The 19596-nt window shown below is 42.7% G+C and overlaps 1 protein-coding gene across 12 annotated transcripts in view; it reads left to right on the top strand.

Annotated features, from left to right (window-relative positions):
• Positions 1-19596, top strand: part of DAB1 (DAB adaptor protein 1) — a 1241370-nt gene that overhangs the window by 1147488 nt on the left and 74286 nt on the right. For 11 of the 12 annotated variants that reach the window (XM_017956763.3, XM_017956575.3, XM_017956747.3 and 8 more), the window contains 3 exons: positions 18020-18151; positions 18792-18911; positions 19370-19408. In XM_017956763.3, the coding sequence (XP_017812252.1) occupies positions 18020-18151; positions 18792-18911; positions 19370-19408 (291 nt within the window). The remainder of the gene's footprint in view (positions 1-18019; positions 18152-18791; positions 18912-19369; positions 19409-19596) is intronic. The other variant, XM_021923232.2, reaches the window with a different exon arrangement.

The raw sequence follows: 19596 nt of genomic DNA, 5'->3' as shown, positions 1-19596 counted from the left end.
GAGAAGTTATTCCCTCATGGGATACACTTTGAATAGTTTGAAATAACAATATAACATTTATTAAGCACTTTCTGTATTCTGGGTACCATGCTAAGCAAGTCACCTGTAATTTCATATAATTCTCATAACAGTTCTATAAGGTGGAACAGTTATTCCCATTATACAGGTGAGAAAGGAAAGTCACAAAAAGGGTAGGTGTTTAGCCCAGGTGTACATTGCTTGTGAGTGAAAGGCCAGCCTTTGACCTTTGGCTCCAGGGACTGTGCCCTTAACCATTGTGCTTCACCGTACCGGTCCTCCAGCCAGACTGCCTCAAATGCCAGGGTGACAATTAGTAAAAGAATGTGTAAGGCACTTAAGTCAGGGCCTGCATCTCAAGCTATAGGTGGAGATGGTTATAGCCTGTGTGGTGTCAAAGATAAACACAGCTGGACATTAGTTAAAGCAGTGAAAAAGATTTTATTCAGTAACAACTGACAGTAGAGAGAAGAGCTGAACTACATTCTGATTTGTGCAGAGGTGACTGGGTGGTTTCAAGGGAGAATGAGAGAGTGGGAAGGGAAATAGTGAGAGCTTGAGTGGAGTCAGGGAAGTAAAAATTCCCAGAAAGCTGGAGGTGGGCACTGGGAGAAGGGGAGGTGGTAGCAGGCTGGTCCATGTGAAACCTGGGTAACTGACGTTTATCAAACTTAGGCTCCTACCCTCCAAAGAGCCTGGAAGATGGGCCCAATCTTCAGATATTGGCTGAAATAAGCAGTAAATTCCTCTAGCAGCCTTGAGTTTTCTTAGACAGGCACTTTAAGGGAGACTAGGGCCATCCTAGGGATGTGGCTTTGATCTGTTAGAAACTCAATGTTAGTGGGGCCAGGCTCACTGGCTCACGCCTGTAATCCCAGCACTTTGGGAAGCTGAGGCAGTTGGATCACCTGAGGTCAGGAGTTCGAGACCAGCCTGACCAACATGATGAAACCCTGTCTCTACTAAAGATATAAAAATTAGCCAGGTGTGGTGGTGCATGCCTGTAATCCCAGCTACTCTGGAGGCTGAGACATGAGAATCACTTGAACCTGGGAGGCAAAGGTTGTAGTGAGCCGAGATTGGGCCATTGCACTCCAGCCTGGGCAATAAGAGAAAAATTCTGTCTCAAAAATCAAAACAACAAAAACAGAAACTCGGTTAGTGTTTATTCACATCTTTCTAGGCCAAGATTGAGGCCTAGTTCAGAAGAGGGCTCAGAGGAGCCAAGTAGAGCTTGGTCAACGAGAGAATCTTTGTCAACAGTGCATCCTACTTTCCATTGCTGGTCTATTATGATCCCTGCACCAGCTCTGCCAAGTAGGCTAACCACTGACATTCTTATATAGATTCGTCGGTGGAAGCCTAGACAGGTTAAAGATGGGTGGATAGATCATGGGTCATTGCAAATCAGAATAGCAAGTCTTCTGAGCAAAGGGAAAGCAGAGAAAAAGAGGCTCAGGGAGCACAGAACAGAGGCAGCTAATCCAACTGGAGATGGAAACCCTTTCAGTAGTGCCAGTGCCAGTCCTTCAGTGGCTCAACCCTGAAACCTCAACAGAGTTTTCAAAATGACATGCACAGGCTTCCACATTTGGGCTTGGGCCCAACTCTCCTTCTGATTGCAGTGAGAGGTTGCTCTGGAAAGTCATACGGAAGGGCCCTACAGGTGACCTCAGACAAACACCCTCTCAACACCCTAGTCTAGAACCCTTCAGAATTTTCTGGAGCTGCCTCCTTCTGCCCTGGCATTTGCACCCACCGCTGTCTGTACCTTACAGTGTACTTTTCTCCCCTTCTCCCTTGGTGACTCCTTATTTCTTGTGAATCAGCCCAAATGTTTTCTCTTCCCGGCAGCCTGCCCCAGTGAGGCTAACTGCCCTGATTACGTGCTCCCCCAGCCCAGGCTCTGCATCTCCATCTCTCTGAGAACTTGCCATACCCTATTGCAGTTGCCCATGCACCTGGCTGTCTCCTGTAGATCATGTGTCCCTGGAGGGTAGGGACTGCTCCTGGTCACATGTGTGTTGTATGCCCTGTGCCTTTGTGGCATGCAACCCACAGCAAGCTTTCAGGGGTTGTTTACTGAAAGGACAATGAATGAAAGATCCAGGTTACGTCGCTCTGTGCCCAGGGTTCTTGCTGGCCCTCTCAGATCCCTCTCAGTCACTTACCTCTGGCAAACACCCAAGCTTACCATGCAGCCTTCAAGGTGGTGCTCTGAAACAGTATCTCGCAAATGGGGACATCAACAGACAGCACAGATATTTGACTTCCACAAAGTCTTACAGTGGAGAAGAAAGTGGCAGAGCCAAGGAATGACCCAGACCCATCCAACACTGACACACATGCTCACTCATCAATTTCACTATAGGGTGTTATAAAGCCTTATGCTATTAGTTAGGAAAATACATCCAGTTGTCTCCAAAAACTGCCAGTGCAGCTAATTAAACAAAGAGACACATTGCCATCACCACTGTCACCACCCCCCCGCCATTCAGGATTTTTGTGTGTTTTGTTTTGTTTGTTTTGTTTTGTTTTGTTTTGTTTTAATAAGACAGAACCCCTGTCACCTGTTACTATAGAACTTTGGCAGGCGGGAATTCTACCACTGAACCACCAATGCAACTATAGAACTTTGAATGAATTTCTGTGGGTCACGGACTGTAGATCAGGAAGCAGGGATTAGGCAGCAAGGGAAGGCAGAATTTATCTTTAGCTCACAAACACTTTGCCAAACTGTCCCCAGACCAGAGAGTCTGCTTCTTTTATAACCCAGAGCAAAAGAACAGTTGCTCAAGTCCAGCTGCAGCCTGGCCAGGGCCCTCAGACCCTCTCCTCAGCAGGGTAAGCCAGGTTCATTTGTAACCATCTGTTCGCCTATGAACCAACCTCCCTGATGCTTCAGCTGAGCATCCCTTGGCACACTGTGTTAGAGAGAGCCCTAGGATATGGCTTCCATCGACGGGCACCCAGCTGGGAGGGACAGCTCAACACACTGTCCTCGAACCTGAAGAAGGACTCTATTTGCAGCATGTGGTAAGGCTTAACTGCAGCAAAGATTAACAGCAGGGTCAATTAGAAAGGAACTCACAATTTCAACCACTCCAGTTTTTTAAACTGGTCTTCAAAATTCTGCATCCCCTGGCCCCTGCCTGTCTTGTCACCTTCAAAGACTGTGACTCACTGCCCAGCATTTTATGGTCTAATAATCTCATACTGATTGCAGTTGCCTATATAACATGCTGTTTTATGGCTCTGCAAGTCTTTGCTATCCTTCTGGATGGAACATCTTGATCCCCACTGCTCCCACACTGACTAATTTTTATCTAGTCAGTTCCTACTAATCTAGTCACTTTAGGCCTCCATGCTTACCCTGGCTATACCTTTACTACTGCATAGGCACAATGTTCACTTATTCACTCCATGAATCATTACTGCACTCTGCCACTCCCACCAAGTGTCATACACTGTGCTAGGAGCTGGGGATGTGATGGTGAGCCAAAACGAACACAGGAGCACTTTCCTGGTCTCTGCAGTCTCGTAGAGGTGGCAGATATTAGCCAGGTAATTATACACTTGAAGGGATCATTACAGACTGTGGTTTGTGTTAGGAAGAAAAGGAATGGTTTCTTTGAAAACAGTAACGAAGACACCTGACCTCCCTTCTCTGCTGTAGAGTGTGAGCTCCTCAAAGGCAAGAGCCTGGCCAGTGCTTTGCATCCCTAGCACCTAGCACAGTGTTCCTGGACCAAGGCAGATGCCCTGTTACTAGAATTGAGTCCTAGGGGCAAATCAGAGCTGGGCCAGTAGCAGGCGGTATTCGACGCAGAATGCCTAGGTATTTGATGCAGACAGCCTAGCTTCTTCACATCTGCCCTCACTTGAACACAGCTGTCTCTAAGTCTGGCACAGAGATGAAAATCTATGCCAGGAAGGAGGGACAAGAAGGCAGACAGCTGGGCAGAGGTTGATGATCACAGCGCTAAGGAGGTGACCTGATGTAATAAAATGGGCATGAAGCTTGGCATCAGATTGGCCATCAGCCTCAGTGCTGAATTTCACCATTGGCTAAACATTAGATAAGTTGCTTAATCCCCCTGAACCTCAGTTTTCTCAGCTCTAACAGGAAAATGGTAGAACTGAGGGTAAGAATGTATTAATCTGTATCAATTTTGCCTGCTAAGACCCTAAGGTAAGTTGAAGGAGATGGCTACAGAATGGTGTTTGGTGCATTTTCACAAAAGGGGGCGATCTGGTGCTAATTTCTTTTACTGACAGTTCATTTTCCAAGGCAACAGCCTAACAAATCATGGGGCCAATTAGTGTAAGAGAAACAATTGATCCTTATACTCAGAGAGCTCAGCCCACCACCTCAGTGGCTTGGTGGTGTATTTGGGGACTGCTGCACAGCACTAAATGGGAAATAATTGGATGGATGCAGCTATAAATTGCATGGCGCTGCACTACACTCTGTGCTTCTGATTTAAGTAGCAAGTTCTGTCAGTAATAAAAAAGGAAAAAGGTTTGTTATTCTGCATTGAAAAGCGGAGCAGAGCTGGAAGGGATCATTCCTGCCCCTTCATTTTACAGACTGGAAAATTAAGGCTCACTGAGGGAGCAGAAATGATACAAAATACGTAGAATTTAATTTCATGTTGGTTTCCTTTAACCCTTGTCTCATCAAATAAACAGTTTATCTTTGCAAACTCCTTAAACAAAGGGAACTGAAGATAGAAATAAGAAGATGGCTGTATTTAGTTTCCAAGGGCTGTTTCTCCAAAGTACCACAAACTGGGCAACTGAAACAACAGAAATGTTTCGTTGTACAGTTTTAGAGCCTGGACATCCCAGATCAAGTTGTCTGCAGGGATTGTTCTTTCTGAGGGCTGTGCAGAAGACTGGTCCATGCCTGTCCCCTAGTTTCTGGTGGTTTGCTGGCAGCCTTTGGCATTTCTTCTGGACATATCACCATGATCTCTGCCATCATCTGTATATGGCCTTCTCTCCATACACATGTCTGTGCCCAGATTTCCTTCTTTTATAAGGACACCATTCATATTGGATCAGTGGGCCGCCCTGTATGATCTCATCTTAAATAAATACTTCTATAATGACTCTGTTTTTAAATAAGGTCACTTTCTGAAGTACTGGATTTTAGGACTTCAGTATATGAATGGGGGTTGGGGGCATAATTCAACACTTAACAATGACAAACAATTTGGATAGCAGAATATTTGAGCTGGAGAGCAACTACCATTTACTAAACAACCTCTGTGCCAGGCGGAACACTAGGAACTTTACCAGCATAATCACATTTAATTTGTACTCCCATTGAATGAACTTACAGATGAGGATACTAAGGTTCAGAGAAGCTAGGTGATTTGTCCAAGTTAACAAAAGTAGCACACATCACATGTGGGTTTCAGATGCTGACCTGTGTCTACTCCAAATCATGTCTTACCTCAGCACCCTCAGAAGTCATTGTTTGTCACGACCACCACCTGCTATCCACTCATTTTATAAATGAAGGCACCAGAACTTGGAATCCCAGTCTTCTCACTCCTAATGCAGCATCCTTTCCACTGGCTGCGTTTTAGTCAATTCACTTTTTTGTAAGTTTCTGTCTAGCGTGCAAGACGTCATTGTGACCAAGGCAGAGGTTAATTTCAGACTGGGTGCAATACAAAAAGTCATTTTCTATTAAATCTAATGACCTCGTTTCTGCAGTGACTTTTGGCAAAACATGCTGTTTCATTTCCATTCAAGCGCACTCATTTACCTACTTTCTATAATAATTTTACACCATGAGCTAAAATGTTAAAATCATTGGTTACATTACTAAACACCCACAATGGTTATTAGGATTCTTCATGCAGAAAGAAACAGAAATAAAAATAAGAATTTTAGAAGAATGAAACTATAGGCCATTAAAGTACATTTGAAACTGTATTCAAGTGCACAGAGGCTGCCTGGGGTCTGGAGCCAGCCATACCTGGCAGCAGTCCAGGGTCTGCCTTATGGGCTATGTGACCTGGGGCAAGTTACTTAACCCTTCTGTGTCTCAGGTACCTCCATAGTAAAGTAGGGAAAATAATAGGCAAGGTTGTTGGGTGAGTGGAAATGAGGATTATATATGTAGAGTACCTAGCACAATGCCTAGCATATAGCAGGAACTCTGCGTAGCAATACCTCCCCTTTTTTAATGTACTGAAAATAAAGTCTGAATTCTTATGCATGTTTGGAGAATCTTCCAAGTTTGGGAATCTGCACCCCGACCCACCCAACCCCTGGCCCGGAAAGTCAGGAGTACAAATTGTTTCCATACTTACTCAGCCTGAACTTTGAAAAATGTTGTTGGTGAAAATAGAAAGGTACTGGCTGATAAAAAGGAACAAGATGATGTCTTTTGCAGGGACATGGATGGAGCTGAAAGCCATTATCCTCAGCAAAGTAACACAGGAACAGAAAACCAAACACCGCATGTTTTCACTTGTAAGTGGGAGCTGAACAATTAGAACACATGGACACAGGGAGGGGAACAACACACACTGGAGCCTGTTGGGGGATCAGAGGGAGGGAGAGTATCAGGATAAATATAGCTATGCATGGGGGCTTAATACCTAGGTGATAGGTTGATAAGTGAGCAAACCACCATGGTACACGTTTACCTATGTAACAAACCTGCATGTCCTGCACATGTATCCGGGAACTTATAATTAAATTAAATTTTAAAAATATGAATAACATAAAACAAAAAAAGAAAGATACTGGCTGACGTGTATTGATGCAGGCCATGGGAATACAAGAAGGAACAAAGGAAACTGGCAACTCTAACATGAAGCACTTCTAAGCACATGTGTCTTCTTAAAGACTCCCTTATGTTTTGGACCAATGGTTGACTGAAGTGGAAGTGATAAAGGTCTTTTGTCTGCAACTGACTTTCAGTTAAGTCATTGAAGTGTTCAGTAGCTTGGTTTCTCCTGTTCTCAGAGAAAGGGAGAGGGAGTGGAGGGAGAGAAAGGAACATGCTAAGATTTAAATTTTTTTCCAACTTATCATGAAAATGCTCAAACAAAAAATGTAAAAGGATAATTCTAAAACTTAACCTTTTGTGGTATTTGCCTTCTCTGATTCTCTCACTAGATAGGTTAAAAGATAATAGATAAATAGATAGCTGGATAATAAATAGTTATATTAGGTGTGCTCATAGCTACTGGGGTTTCATTGCTTCTAGGTCCTTTTGGCAAACAGTGCTAGGAATATGTATTTTCAATCAAGTTTGTATTGATATTTCCAATTCAAATTTAACATTACAGAGTTATTTCTTAAGTTTTTAAAGTATTTGTGTCTCATTTTTCTTTCACTGAAAATCTTGTTTTTTTAATAGCAATGTATTTATGTTTGTGCTTTATCTTAATGTATAACCAAAGACATTTCATGATTATAATTCCAATATTAATTACTACTAACAATAAACCAGGCATACACTTGCATGTCAGTGAAACTTGCTCAAAGCCCAGATCAGCCTCCTACTCCCTGGGCAGGTCACTTCTCTCCGAGCCTGTTGCCTCCTGTCTAAGGTAGCAATAATGATGATTACTATATTGTTCAGAAATCTCTCAGTTGCAAGCAATGGAAAACTCACCTCAAAAAGTCTTAAGTGAGCAACAAAAGGAATTTATTTACATAACTAGAACGAAATTACAGGGTTAAATGAAAATCTAACCTGAGAGAACCCAGGTTCTCAGATGACATCATAAAGCTGGAAACTAACTTTTAGCTCGTTTCTTTTTCTGATGACTTGATTTCCAAGTGTTTCTTTTTCTCATCACCCTTTAGCCACTGCAAGACCATTATCCTGTGAGCTCCAAGGAAGTCCTCATCTGAGGAAACTACTCTTGGTGCTTGAACATTAAATTATGTAGTTATTAGATTGAGAACTTTAACTCAGTTGCCTGGGAGAAAGACCCAAAGTGCAAAGAACCTACCATCTACCAGATGCTCTGCTAGACATGTTAAGTGATCTTCCTTATATCCCTATGAGAAAGGAATCATTCCCATTTTACAGATGAAGAAACTGAGCCTCAGTGAAATAAGGTGACTTGTTCATGGCCACAAAACGATGGAGGAATTCAAATCCTTCTATATATACTACATGCCTTCTGGAAATGGGGAAAGGACAGCACAATATACAAACTCTATGTTTAGTAAAATAAGGAGCTCCCCACTTCCATATATGCACATGTAGTGCCAGCTTTAGAGAGCCAAGACTGCATCCTACTCATCTTACTGTCTCCAGAACCTAGTGTACCTTAGCACCTAAGGGCTTTTGGGGAATGAATGTGAGTTGAATGAGACAGAACAGTTATTCTATCCCGCTACTAACTGTGATTATACGTAGCCACATCCTTGATCACGGGACATAGATTTCAGTTGAACCCCAGTGTTAGGAAACTAACACTGAAGCAAGTTTCCTTATTTAAGGTGTGTGTGTGTTTAACTTCTCTTTAGCAAAATATGCTTCGTTGTCACTTTGGTGATTGCTAATTGATAAAGCACACCTGGCTCCACTTTGCCTGTTAGACAAATTTAAGCCCAACTCACAGGTCTGAAATACCCTCAGCTGGTTAACTAGTGCATCTCCTTATTTTTATGCAAGGAATTCATGCACATCTTTCTAGACTGGTGTGTGTATAACGTATGTTTAGAGAGCTGCTAAGAAGAAGCTGATTTTTTATAGCTGTTGTCTAGTTATAAAAACTTTAAAGAAATTAAAGAAATGTTGAGAACAAAAGAGGACATGAGTATTTACTGAATTCCACCTCCTCATTTTAATTGTTGACAAAACAAAGGCTTAGAGGGGAAAACGGATAGGGAGTCAGTGGAGTTTAGAGAGAGACCTGGACACAGAATCCTGCTGACAGACTCATTCATAATAATGTTTACTGACAAATTTACAGAGACAAAGGAGAATGGCAGTTGCCGGGGACTGGGAGGAGTAGGGAATGGGGAGTTGTTTAATGGTAGCATGGGTTTGGGAAGACAAAAATTTTCTGGAGATGAATGGCAGTGATAGTTGCAGAACAGTGTAGATGTGCTTAATGCCACATTACTGTATACTTAAAAATGGTTCAAATGGTAATGGTAAATTGTATGTTATGTATATTTTACTACAACAGTAAAAGCATAGATGTACAAAACCCTTATCGTATGTCAGGCACTATACTTGATCCTTAGGCTAAGATGATAAGAAAATAAAATGTTGCTGCTGCCTGCCTGGAGCGGCCTCTAGTAGTGGAGACAGACACTGATCAATTCATCCCCGTACATAATGGCAACCTGAGGGGTCTCTCCCACTCCCAGTGGAAAAGTCGAGGAAGTAGAGAGGACTTGTGTCACGGGAACCTGGTCTCTGCTGGAAGGTCAGGGAAACTTGCAAAGAGAAGAGACATCTCTGCTGAGATCTGAATGGGGGAAAGGAGTTGAGCTTTCTAGGTAACTGGAACAGCATATGCAAAAACCTGAGCGTGGTGCATTTGAGAGACTGTAAAACACCAAGGTGGTGGGGAACAAAGGGGCATGTAATGAGTCAGCATGGGGAAGCAGCCAGGTCATACAAGGGGCTTTGCAGGCCCTGGCAAGTATTTTGATCTTTACTCTAAGAGTGATGGGTAGCTTTTGCTGTGTTTTAAGTACTAGAAAGATGTATCAGATTTGCCAGGTTTTCTTAATCTCTTCATCCTGTGGTATTACTGTCAGAGGAGAGGCCAGCATAAGTGGATGAGGAAGGACTGAGGATACTGCAGTAATCCGGACAGGAAATGATAGCTGCGTGACCTGGCATCTGCTGGTAGAGATGGAGAGGAGTAGACAAAGTGAAAGTTATTTGGAAGGTGATATTGACAAGACGGACTTGGTTATGGGGGATAAGAATGAGGGAGACTGAATGGGCTCAAGGAGGGTTAGGTGATGGTGCATGCATTAAATTCGAATACGAAAGAAAAAACCATCTTATGTTTTTCTTTATTAAATAGCATCTTGATTGTAGCAAAAATTAGCATAAATAAGAAGAAAATTACTAGTAATTCCACCACTCAAGAGAGAACTCTTGGTATGTACACATATATGGATGTGTGTACATTTTTTCAAAAACAGGATCATATTGAACATACTATTTTGTAATATGCTTTTTTCACTCAACAGAATGTTGTGATTGTATTGTCACAGCAAAAAATACATAGTTCCACAAGATAATTTTTTCAGTACTGTGTACTATTTCATCTTATAGCAAATGCATTTTCTTCAGCCAGTCAGCTAATGCTCAACATTTTGGACATTTCTAATTTTCACCATACTAACAGCACTGCAGGGAATATTTTGTACTCAAGTTTTTGCCCAGATATCATGTTCTTTCTGGATAAATAAAGAAGAATCATAGACCCAGTGTATGCACATCTTTAAAGCTCTGAAACATACTGCCAAGCAGCCCTGCAGAAAAGTTGCAGCAAATCACACTTCCACCAATAACAACACACCTATAATGGCTGACAGGTACCAACCTTTACAAATGTGCCTTGCACTATTCTGGTCACTTTACATATATTAATTTACTCATCCTCATAACAGCACCATGAGAGAGATACTATTATCATCCTTACGTTACATGTTTCCTCACACTTTGGTCAATACTGGGTATTATCTTTTCTGTATTTTTCATTCTGGTAGGAAAACTGGTATCTCATTTCTATCTATTTTGTATGAATCAATTTAATATTTCCAACAGCATTTTGGGTTCCCATGTCATTCTTTGTATTATACAAAAAGAGAAAAGAAGTCTCAGAAAGTTAAAGTCATGTGTGCAAAGCTACACATCTAGTAAATGGTAGAGCTTGTATTTGAATTGCATTTCTTCTGGCTCCAGAGTCCATATCTTTCCTCCATTATTACACCGCCTCTTCAGCAAGAGACTACGTTATTTGGAAATCTGGTCTTATCCTTGAGTAAAAACTTCTAGATTTCAGGATGCCAACCCAGGGAGCACTTCACTCTGACCCGCTCTATTGAGCGTTTGATGATGGGGTGCCTGGGGGCTGGTGCAGAGGTTGCCTCATTGGCACCACGATGCAGCAAGCACATCCAAAAATATGTTAGAAAAGAGAAAGGCCTTTGTAATGAGCCTGGGCCTCCCTTTGTCTTGTGAGGTTTTAACTACTGTAATTGCTTGTAGTATGAAGTACTGTTTTTTCATGTATCTATTTTTATTCTGTGTCTCTCTGCTTTTCTGTTTTTTTGTTTTGTTGTTAACTCACTTGATTCCTGTTGGGTATTTTTCCTGTGAATAGTATTTCCTTGGGAAAGCATACACTCTTACACACACACACACACACACACACACACACACACACACACACAAATAATATGAAGGCAAAAATAGGGTAGAATTTATTCTTAAAAAAAAAAAAAACTAATGGTAAAATCTTTAGCAGATGACTTTCTAATCCATACTGTATTTAATTGGCTGTATTGAACCATACTACAAATTAAGTCTTCTCTGTAATTTATTCTGTCAGACAGTAACCCTCCAAACAATTTGATACTTCATTTAAACATTGGTAAATGGCTCATGGAAATACAAAGAAAAAAAGATTTAATGATGATCAGATAAGAAATTCTCTGTTCACAGAATGAATCCTATGTGAAATGTTATGAATTAACCTGAGTCATTTATTCATTGAACATGTATTGAACATCCAGCATATGTAGGGCCTATCTTAAGGTGACTTGGTCTTTCTTTCTTTCTTTTCTTCCTCCCCATTCATTCCTTTCATCCTGTACTTCCTTTCTTTCTTCCTCCCTGCCTGCCTTCTGTAGCACTTACTGTTCAGAAGGTGCAGTATTAGGAGAGGGGGTAAGATTAAGAAGAATCAGAGGTGGATCTTTCTCTGAAGGGCCTAACATTCCTGAAGGAGAGAGAGAGAAAACATGTGCATAGATGTTCCCAACAAGGTCCTGTTCTCAGAACCTAGCTGCCTTCACACATTCAGTTCTGTCTAAAATGCCCATTCTTCCTTATTTTCTGGAGATTTCCCGTCTATCCTTGGAGCCTCAATTCAAGGTCACCCCTTTGTCGAGCCTTCTCTGATGCCCTTCCCCCATTCCTGCCCCAAGCCTATGTGACACACTGGGTACACTTTTAATATAAAGCTTGTTGTATTATATTGTGATTGCTAGTTTCTTTGCCTACCTGTTTTATGAGATTGTGAACTCCTTGAAGAAGGGACTGTGTTTTACTCATCTGTGCAGCCATAGCACATAGCAGGAAACCAGCAACATAATAGGCACTCAATAAATACACATGCTGTGTGTAACTGGATGAATGGATAAATGCGAAAGAAGTACAAAGCATCCTGCGTAGGACAAATATAATGCAGTGAGATCTAGGGATGGGAATTATTACTCAGGGAAATGGGGTATCAGGGTAGGTTCCTTGGATGGGCAGTATGTCAGAGCTCTGCCTTCAGTCATAGGTACACTATAGTTCTGTGAGCTGATGAAGCGCAAGCTAGGGCATCTGCAGAGAAAACCATGTGAGTAATAGCACAGAAGTGGGAAAGTACAAAATTCAAAGAGAGAGTAAAGAGCTCCTCCGATTATTTGCAGCACAGGTTACCTGAAGCTCATGCATAGGAAGGTCAGAATGGATTGAGGACATTGATACCTGGATTGTCCTTGGAATTCTTTAGTGATGACTTTTAGACCATGATGGGAAAGAGAGTTCAGGACGGGAGGGATACATGAAGCTGTGGCAGAGAGCTAGGGTGTTACTGAAGGCTCTACTTTTAAGACAAATACCTGCTTTGCTTTTGGCAGTAGTTTAATATTTAGACTAAGTTTTCCCAAGACAATAACTGCTTTCAAAAGGAAATGTGGAAGAGGGGCAACCAACATCTGCCTTTTTTTTCACCCTCTGCCTCCACTCTGGCCGGTATTCTCTGGTTGTTCTCACAGCCACCTCTGGAACTACCTGCAAGGCCCCAGGAACTGACCACAGAAGCACTCCTGGGATGGAGCAGTTGTTATACCCTAGTGGGTATAACAACTAGCAGCCCTTGCTGTCGGTGCCTCCTTGGCCTCAGAGTCCACTCAAGCCATGCTTGAGAAGCCCTTCAGCCCACCGCTGCACTGTGGGAGCCCCTCTCTGGGCTGGACGAGGCCGGAGCTGGCTGCCTCTGCTTGTGGAGGGGTGCGGAGGGAGAGGCGCTGGCCGGAACTGGGGCAGTAAGGGGCTTAACACCTAGGCCAGCAGCTGTGAAGGGTGCGCTGGGTCCCCCAGCACTGCCTGCCCGACCGTGCTGCACTCGCATTCCCGCTGGGCCTCAGCTGCCTCCCCACGGGGCAGGGTTAGGGACCTGCAGCCCACCATGCCCCAGCGCCCCCGCCCCAGTGGGCTTCCACGAGGCTGGAGCCTCCCCAACAGGCGCCGTCCCCTGCTCCGCGGTGCCCGGTCCCATGGACCACCCAAGGGTTGAGGAGTGGGGGCGTGCCGCAGGGGACTGCCAGGCAGTTCCACCCATGGCCCCTGCACAGGATTCACTAGGCAAAGCCAGCTGGGCTCCTGAGTAGGATGGGGACTTGGAGAACTTTTATGTCTAGCTAAAAGATTGTAAATGCACCAATCAGCGCTCCGTGTCTAGCTCAAGGTTTGTAAATGCACCAATCAGCACCCTGTCAAAACGGACCAATCAGCTCTCTGTAAAATGGACCAATCAGCAGAATATGGGTGGGGTCAGAAAAGAGAATGAAAGCAGGCTGCCTCAGCCAGCAGTGGCAACCAGTTCGGGTCCCCTTCCATGCTGTGGAAGCTTTGTTCTTTCGCTCTTTGCAATAAATCTTGCTGCTGCTCACTTTTTGGGTCTGCACTGCCTTTATGAGCTGTAACACTCACCGTGAAGGTCTGCAGCTTCACTGCTGAGGAAGGTGAGACTACGAATCCGCCGGGAGAAATGAACAACTCTGGACCGGAGGAACGAACAACTCCAGACACGGCACGTTGAGAGCTGTAACACTCACTGCAAAGATCTGCAGCTTCACTCCTGAGGCCAGCGAGCCCACGAACCCACCAGAAGGAAGAAACTCTGAACACCTCCGAACATCAGAAGAAACAAACTCAGGACATACCATCTTTAAGAACTGTAACACTCACTGCGAGGGTCCGCAGCTTCATTCTTGAAGTCAGTGAGACAAGAACCCACCAATTCTAGACACACTAGGACCAAAGGCTGCACCTCACCTTGCTGCCTACGGATGCTCAACAGGTGCCAGAGACAGCCAATTCCTGAGAGTAAACTTCAGGGCCATGCTGTCTTGACCTTTTTCTTTGAGAGCCGGGTGGCCGGCCTTTACCCCAAGCCTTCTGATTTATGACCCTCCCTGACTTCGGATACCTGCCTGAATCTAGAACATTCTCAGTTCTCTCCCCTTACCCAGTTCTCTTCTTCCCTTGCCTTCCTTATCCCAACTTATCAAGGGATCATCTTTTTGTTGTTGGTTGAGAGAGCCAAAAGTCTAAGGAAAGGAGACTTTGATTCTATGTAATCGGGTTTCCTTTTTTCAATGCTTTGTTATCCTGAGTAGGAAAAACACCTGGGTTTAGTATTGCTCCTGGCATTTCAATCTCTGACCTTCAGTCCCTTCATGAATAAACTCAGGATTGATGTTTAAGGTTCCAACTGTCTTTGATTGTGCTGATAAAGTCTACTTGAAGACGTGGGGCAATTTTGAGGCTCAGTGAACAAGAATTTTCATGATACACTCTTAAGTTTCTAAAGCGAATGTGATAATGCAATTGTGGGATTAGCAGAATTCTAATGTATTTGTGTTTCTAAGTATCTATGTTACGTCTGCATGGTTAAGGTTGGAGAGAAGGAAGACATATCCCCTCACTGACTCATTTCTGAATGAACGAGACATGTTCAGAGCAATCCTTTTTAACATGTCATAAAATTAACTATGAGAGAGAATAACGTTACAAATATCTTTAAGCACTGCACGCTCGCACACACAGCTACACTTTGCAAGGCAGTATTAGGTATCATCAGGCATTAAAAATGTTTTGATTTTAAAACACTTAATGAGGATTCCCAGATAAATTAAAACATCTCCATCTGCTGTCTTGCCTGGTAGGTGATATTTTACCATTGCACAGTCATCTCCAAATCTAATTCCACCAGGAAGACTTCTAATCGCAGTTTAATTTTAGAGCAATATTCTACTTGGCAATCAATAAGGCACTGTCGTCAAACTTTGATTTAATAGGAAACGTGGATAACATTCTCCACATTGTGCAGAGAGAGAGATACTTTCAGGAAAGGGAGAGAAGAACGTCTTTGTCTCCCACTTTTCCCTGCTGGCTACCATTCTAGCGCACAAAAGCCTGTAAATCAATGCCCCCATGTTGCGCGAATGTAAATCTCATCAATTTTACATCATTAACACCATGAAAAAGCTACCACTCTTTGAGCAATTTTCCTCTGCTAGCTAAATATGTCCTCTTAATAAAACAAAAATTAATGGATCCTAATTATTTTGCTAGCAAATATGTCCTTCTCCGCCAACTTATTTGTGTCAAAAACCATTAGACTCACACATTCGTTTTATTGCCACTGGAGAGACTAGGGTAACTGGGCAGTCATGCCACCATTAAAGCATGATGTCCAGTGGGCAGTGGGCAGGGTGGGCAAGCATGAAGCCAAAGAGAGAGTTCTAAGAGTAGTCAGAAAGGTTAGTGAATAGTCAGACCCTGGAAATTTAAGGTAAGGCAGAAAATTCTACTGCAAAAAATGATTTATGAGGTCAAATGCCTGGAAAGATTGCAACCAGCCAAGAGGTGGACATTTTAGATCAGTGGTCATCTAGGCGGTGACCATCGTGAAAGCCAGAGGCCCACTGTACCAGGAGGCTGATTTTGTAGTGGGGGGTCCTAATGGCTTAAAAGGATTTGGGAAGATAGAATAAGAGCTTAGAGAGTATCTACTCCAGTGGTTCCCAATGTTTTTGTAACTAACTTCTCCTGTGTTAACATTTCTCTCTCCCTCCATGGACTCAGTAATGGGGAAGATTCTGTCTACCAAAAAAACTGCATTTGTAATCATCCATTTTCCTATTTGGACTATTTAAACCATAACTAATTGCCAGTAAGAGAATATACTCAAATATGAGTTAAGGGATATTAGCAACACTTAGCTGATATAATTCCAAATAAATGGCCAGGTGCAGTGGCTTGCACCTGTAATTTTAGTACTTTGGGAGGCCAAGACAGGTGGATCGCTTGAGCCCAGGAGTCTGAGACCAGCCTGGGCAACATGGCGAAACCCCATCTCTACAAAAAAATGAGCTGACTGTGGTGGCATATACCTGTAGTCCCAGCTACCCAGGAGACTGAGGCGAGAGGATCACTTGAACTCGGGAGGTGAAGGTTGCAATGAGCCAAGATTGCACCATTGCACTCCAGGTTGGGTGACAGAGTGAGACCCTGTCTCAAAAGAAAGAAATTCCAAATAAACTTGGCATTTTCATTTGCATGCACATAGAAAAGTATAGACTTATTAGGAGTAATTATAGATTTCTGTTTAGCTTTTGAGATTTTGAAAATTGCATGGGGCCTCTTTTTATTACACTGAATGATCCCTAAGGATCTAGGGCTTTGGGTTATGAGCCATTGATCTGGTACATACCTCCCATTTACTAGAGGGTTAAACTTGAGGTACACAGGGATACACTGGGTACCTTGTGTTTACACAGTAGCTAGAATTCAAGCCTTCTAATACCCAGTATAATGAAAAGGCTCTTTATAAGGACTTTAAACATACCATGAGCACCCAGATGAATATACAAGCCTTTACAGAGTACTGTTGAATGAGGATTGTTTTAAGTAGGTTTAGTATAGGAAAATAACCATAAAGATCACCATTACACTATAGGATGGTGAACATTAGCTGTTGAAGCTCAGATAATGAAGGCACAAAGGTCAACTATAAAAGATTTTCAAATGACTAATTATCAATCTCAGTTTACTTTAGTTCAACAACTATAATCCAGCCATAATGCAAGGTGCTAGGATGACAGGGATAAGGAAGACAGAACCAGGTGGGAAAGACAGACAAGGAATCATGCAAGTATATCAGAGAAGGAAGACCTGTGAGAGTAAGGAAGTCCAGGGACCAACATTGAAGGAATTCATCAGTTCTGTGTCATTAGAAAGTAAAGTTCTACAGAAACACAAATGAGGGTGGAATTATTTCCCCAGGGAGAGAGAAGGCAAGCCTTGTTCAGAGGAAGTTTCACACAGGTGATACTATTTCATATGGCCATTGAAAGAGAAATAGGATGTGGACAAGTGAATAAAAAGAGTTGATGTTGCAGACAGAGAGACCTAGCAATGAAAAGCCTGAGAGATATGCATAGCCCCACCTCTACCCCCAGTGGTGACTTTGGACAAAACAGAGAAGGGCATTTATTCCTCAACATACTCTATCACCATCTGCTGGAAAAGTGCACATCTATAGTTCTATGAGTGTTAACAATACTCCCTGGAGTTGTACAGTGTACATCCTCCACCACAGCACACAGAGTCCCTGAGAATTTAAGTAAATTAAATATCAATCCAAAAGTTGGACTGGGATGTGTCATGAAAACAAGATCAAATAGAAGCCTACCCATTGAACTAAACGCTGGCTCTAGCAAGCTGAATAAAGCCACCATTGCAGATGCTTATTCAGCATATGAACAATCCTGTGTTTCTCTCTGGTCACAGGATTAAGACCGTAGAGAGAAGCCTCCATTTCTCAAGGGCAGGCGTAGCTCTTTTTCTTTCCATCTGGACTAAACAGCTTTTCCAAAGCCCTTCGGGCCTGTTCACACATAGCTGAAACACATTTCTTATTGATCAACAGCTCGAAGGGAAAGTCCCCTGAAATATGTTCTTCATTTTTTTCTCTGATAGGCCCTTCAGCATCATCATGCTGTTCATGAAATATCCTACATTGCAAAGGACATTACAGATCACCGGGCCTTTGGATATGTTTGTGGGAAGGAAGGGAATCACAGATTTGTGGCCATAAAAACAGCCCAGGCGGTGAGTATCCCTATCCAAGAAGGGAGCCTTTCCTTGGAACTCTGGGAGGACAGTCCTGTGACTCCGTTGGTCTTTGAGGGCGCACTCTGAGATATGACCAAGCAATGCATTTCCACTGAAGTTGATGCTCACATTCCCATCTAGAAAAGATAAACAGCCTTGAAGCAAGGAAACATGCTCATACCCATCCAGTTTATTCTTTTTCTTTTTTTTTTACTAATGGGTATTTCCTAATGACTAATTATTTTCCTTTCTGATTAAACTGGATGGAGGCACCGTGTACAAATAAGTTGCCTTGTGTTCATAGCCTCATTTAAAAAGAAAATAAGAGAAAACAAATAGCTGTTTTGCATAAGGCCTACTCTAATTTTATTGTATTCTAAATCACTAATAAATAAAAGCAATGCCTTTTATGCTTATGATTATTATGAATTTGCAAATATAATTAGTTGAAGAAATGAACTTTAGCCTAGATGCAATTTGCTAAACCAGTATAAACAAGGTAGAATTAATTAAGAATGGAATGCTTTCAGATTAATAGAAAAAGGAAGGGCTGTGGGTTGTCGCCGCAAAAACAAAAATTGGTTGCTGCATCTCAGTACCATTCCCTTATGATGTGCCTTACCACCTTTCACTCCAGGCTGAACCTGTTATTCTGGACTTGAGAGATCTCTTTCAACTCATTTATGAATTGAAGCAAAGAGAAGAATTAGAAAAAAAGGCACAAAAGGATAAGCAGTGTGAACAAGCTGTGTACCAGGTATACCTGTGAATTTATCCTTGCGCTGCAGATCGGGCTTCAAATAAACACATGTAAAAACTGACAGTCGGGCCTTCTCTTCCTGCTGCCAAGTAGAAATAAACGAAGATGAAAGATTCCTGTGTAAATTACAGTACCCAAAGCAAGCCATTAGAAATTATCCCTTATTCTCTTAAACTCTAGACATGTTGGATGAAGTGAAATCTCGAATCCAGAGAAAGATTTCAGGGGTGGAGGACCCAAGAAACACAATTGCTTTTGCTATCGTTAACAGTGGGGTGGAGGTGGGGGTGGCTCTAAGGGTTTTGACTTTTCTGTGTTTTTTCTGCCTTGATGACCCACCAGCCTCTTCTGCCCAGAGCTGGTTTCTTTACTCTCCTATAATTTCTGAATGCAGTCTCACATCTCTTTCTTTATGTCCTCTGCTTTTCACCCTCCCTCTCCTTATTCTGCAATAGACAATATTGGAAGAGGATGTTGAAGATCCTGTGTACCAGGTAATTTCTGAAACTAGTTGGGGTTTTAGATTCAAGAGTGACTAGACCTGTGCCAGAGCCATTTTGTCAGAAACCTGAAGAATCCACTGACTGCAAAACCTGGAGAGAGACCAAGATTATTTCTGAGGGCGAGGGCTGCCAGCCCCTCCAGGAGCAAATTTCCATAAAAACTAACAGAAGTTTGGCCG

This window comes from Papio anubis, chromosome 1 (assembly GCF_008728515.1).
Source record: "Papio anubis isolate 15944 chromosome 1, Panubis1.0, whole genome shotgun sequence".
Lineage (NCBI taxonomy): Eukaryota > Metazoa > Chordata > Mammalia > Primates > Cercopithecidae > Papio > Papio anubis.
Note: the sequence above shows the minus strand (reverse complement) of the source record. Positions and strands in the feature narration are given on the sequence as shown.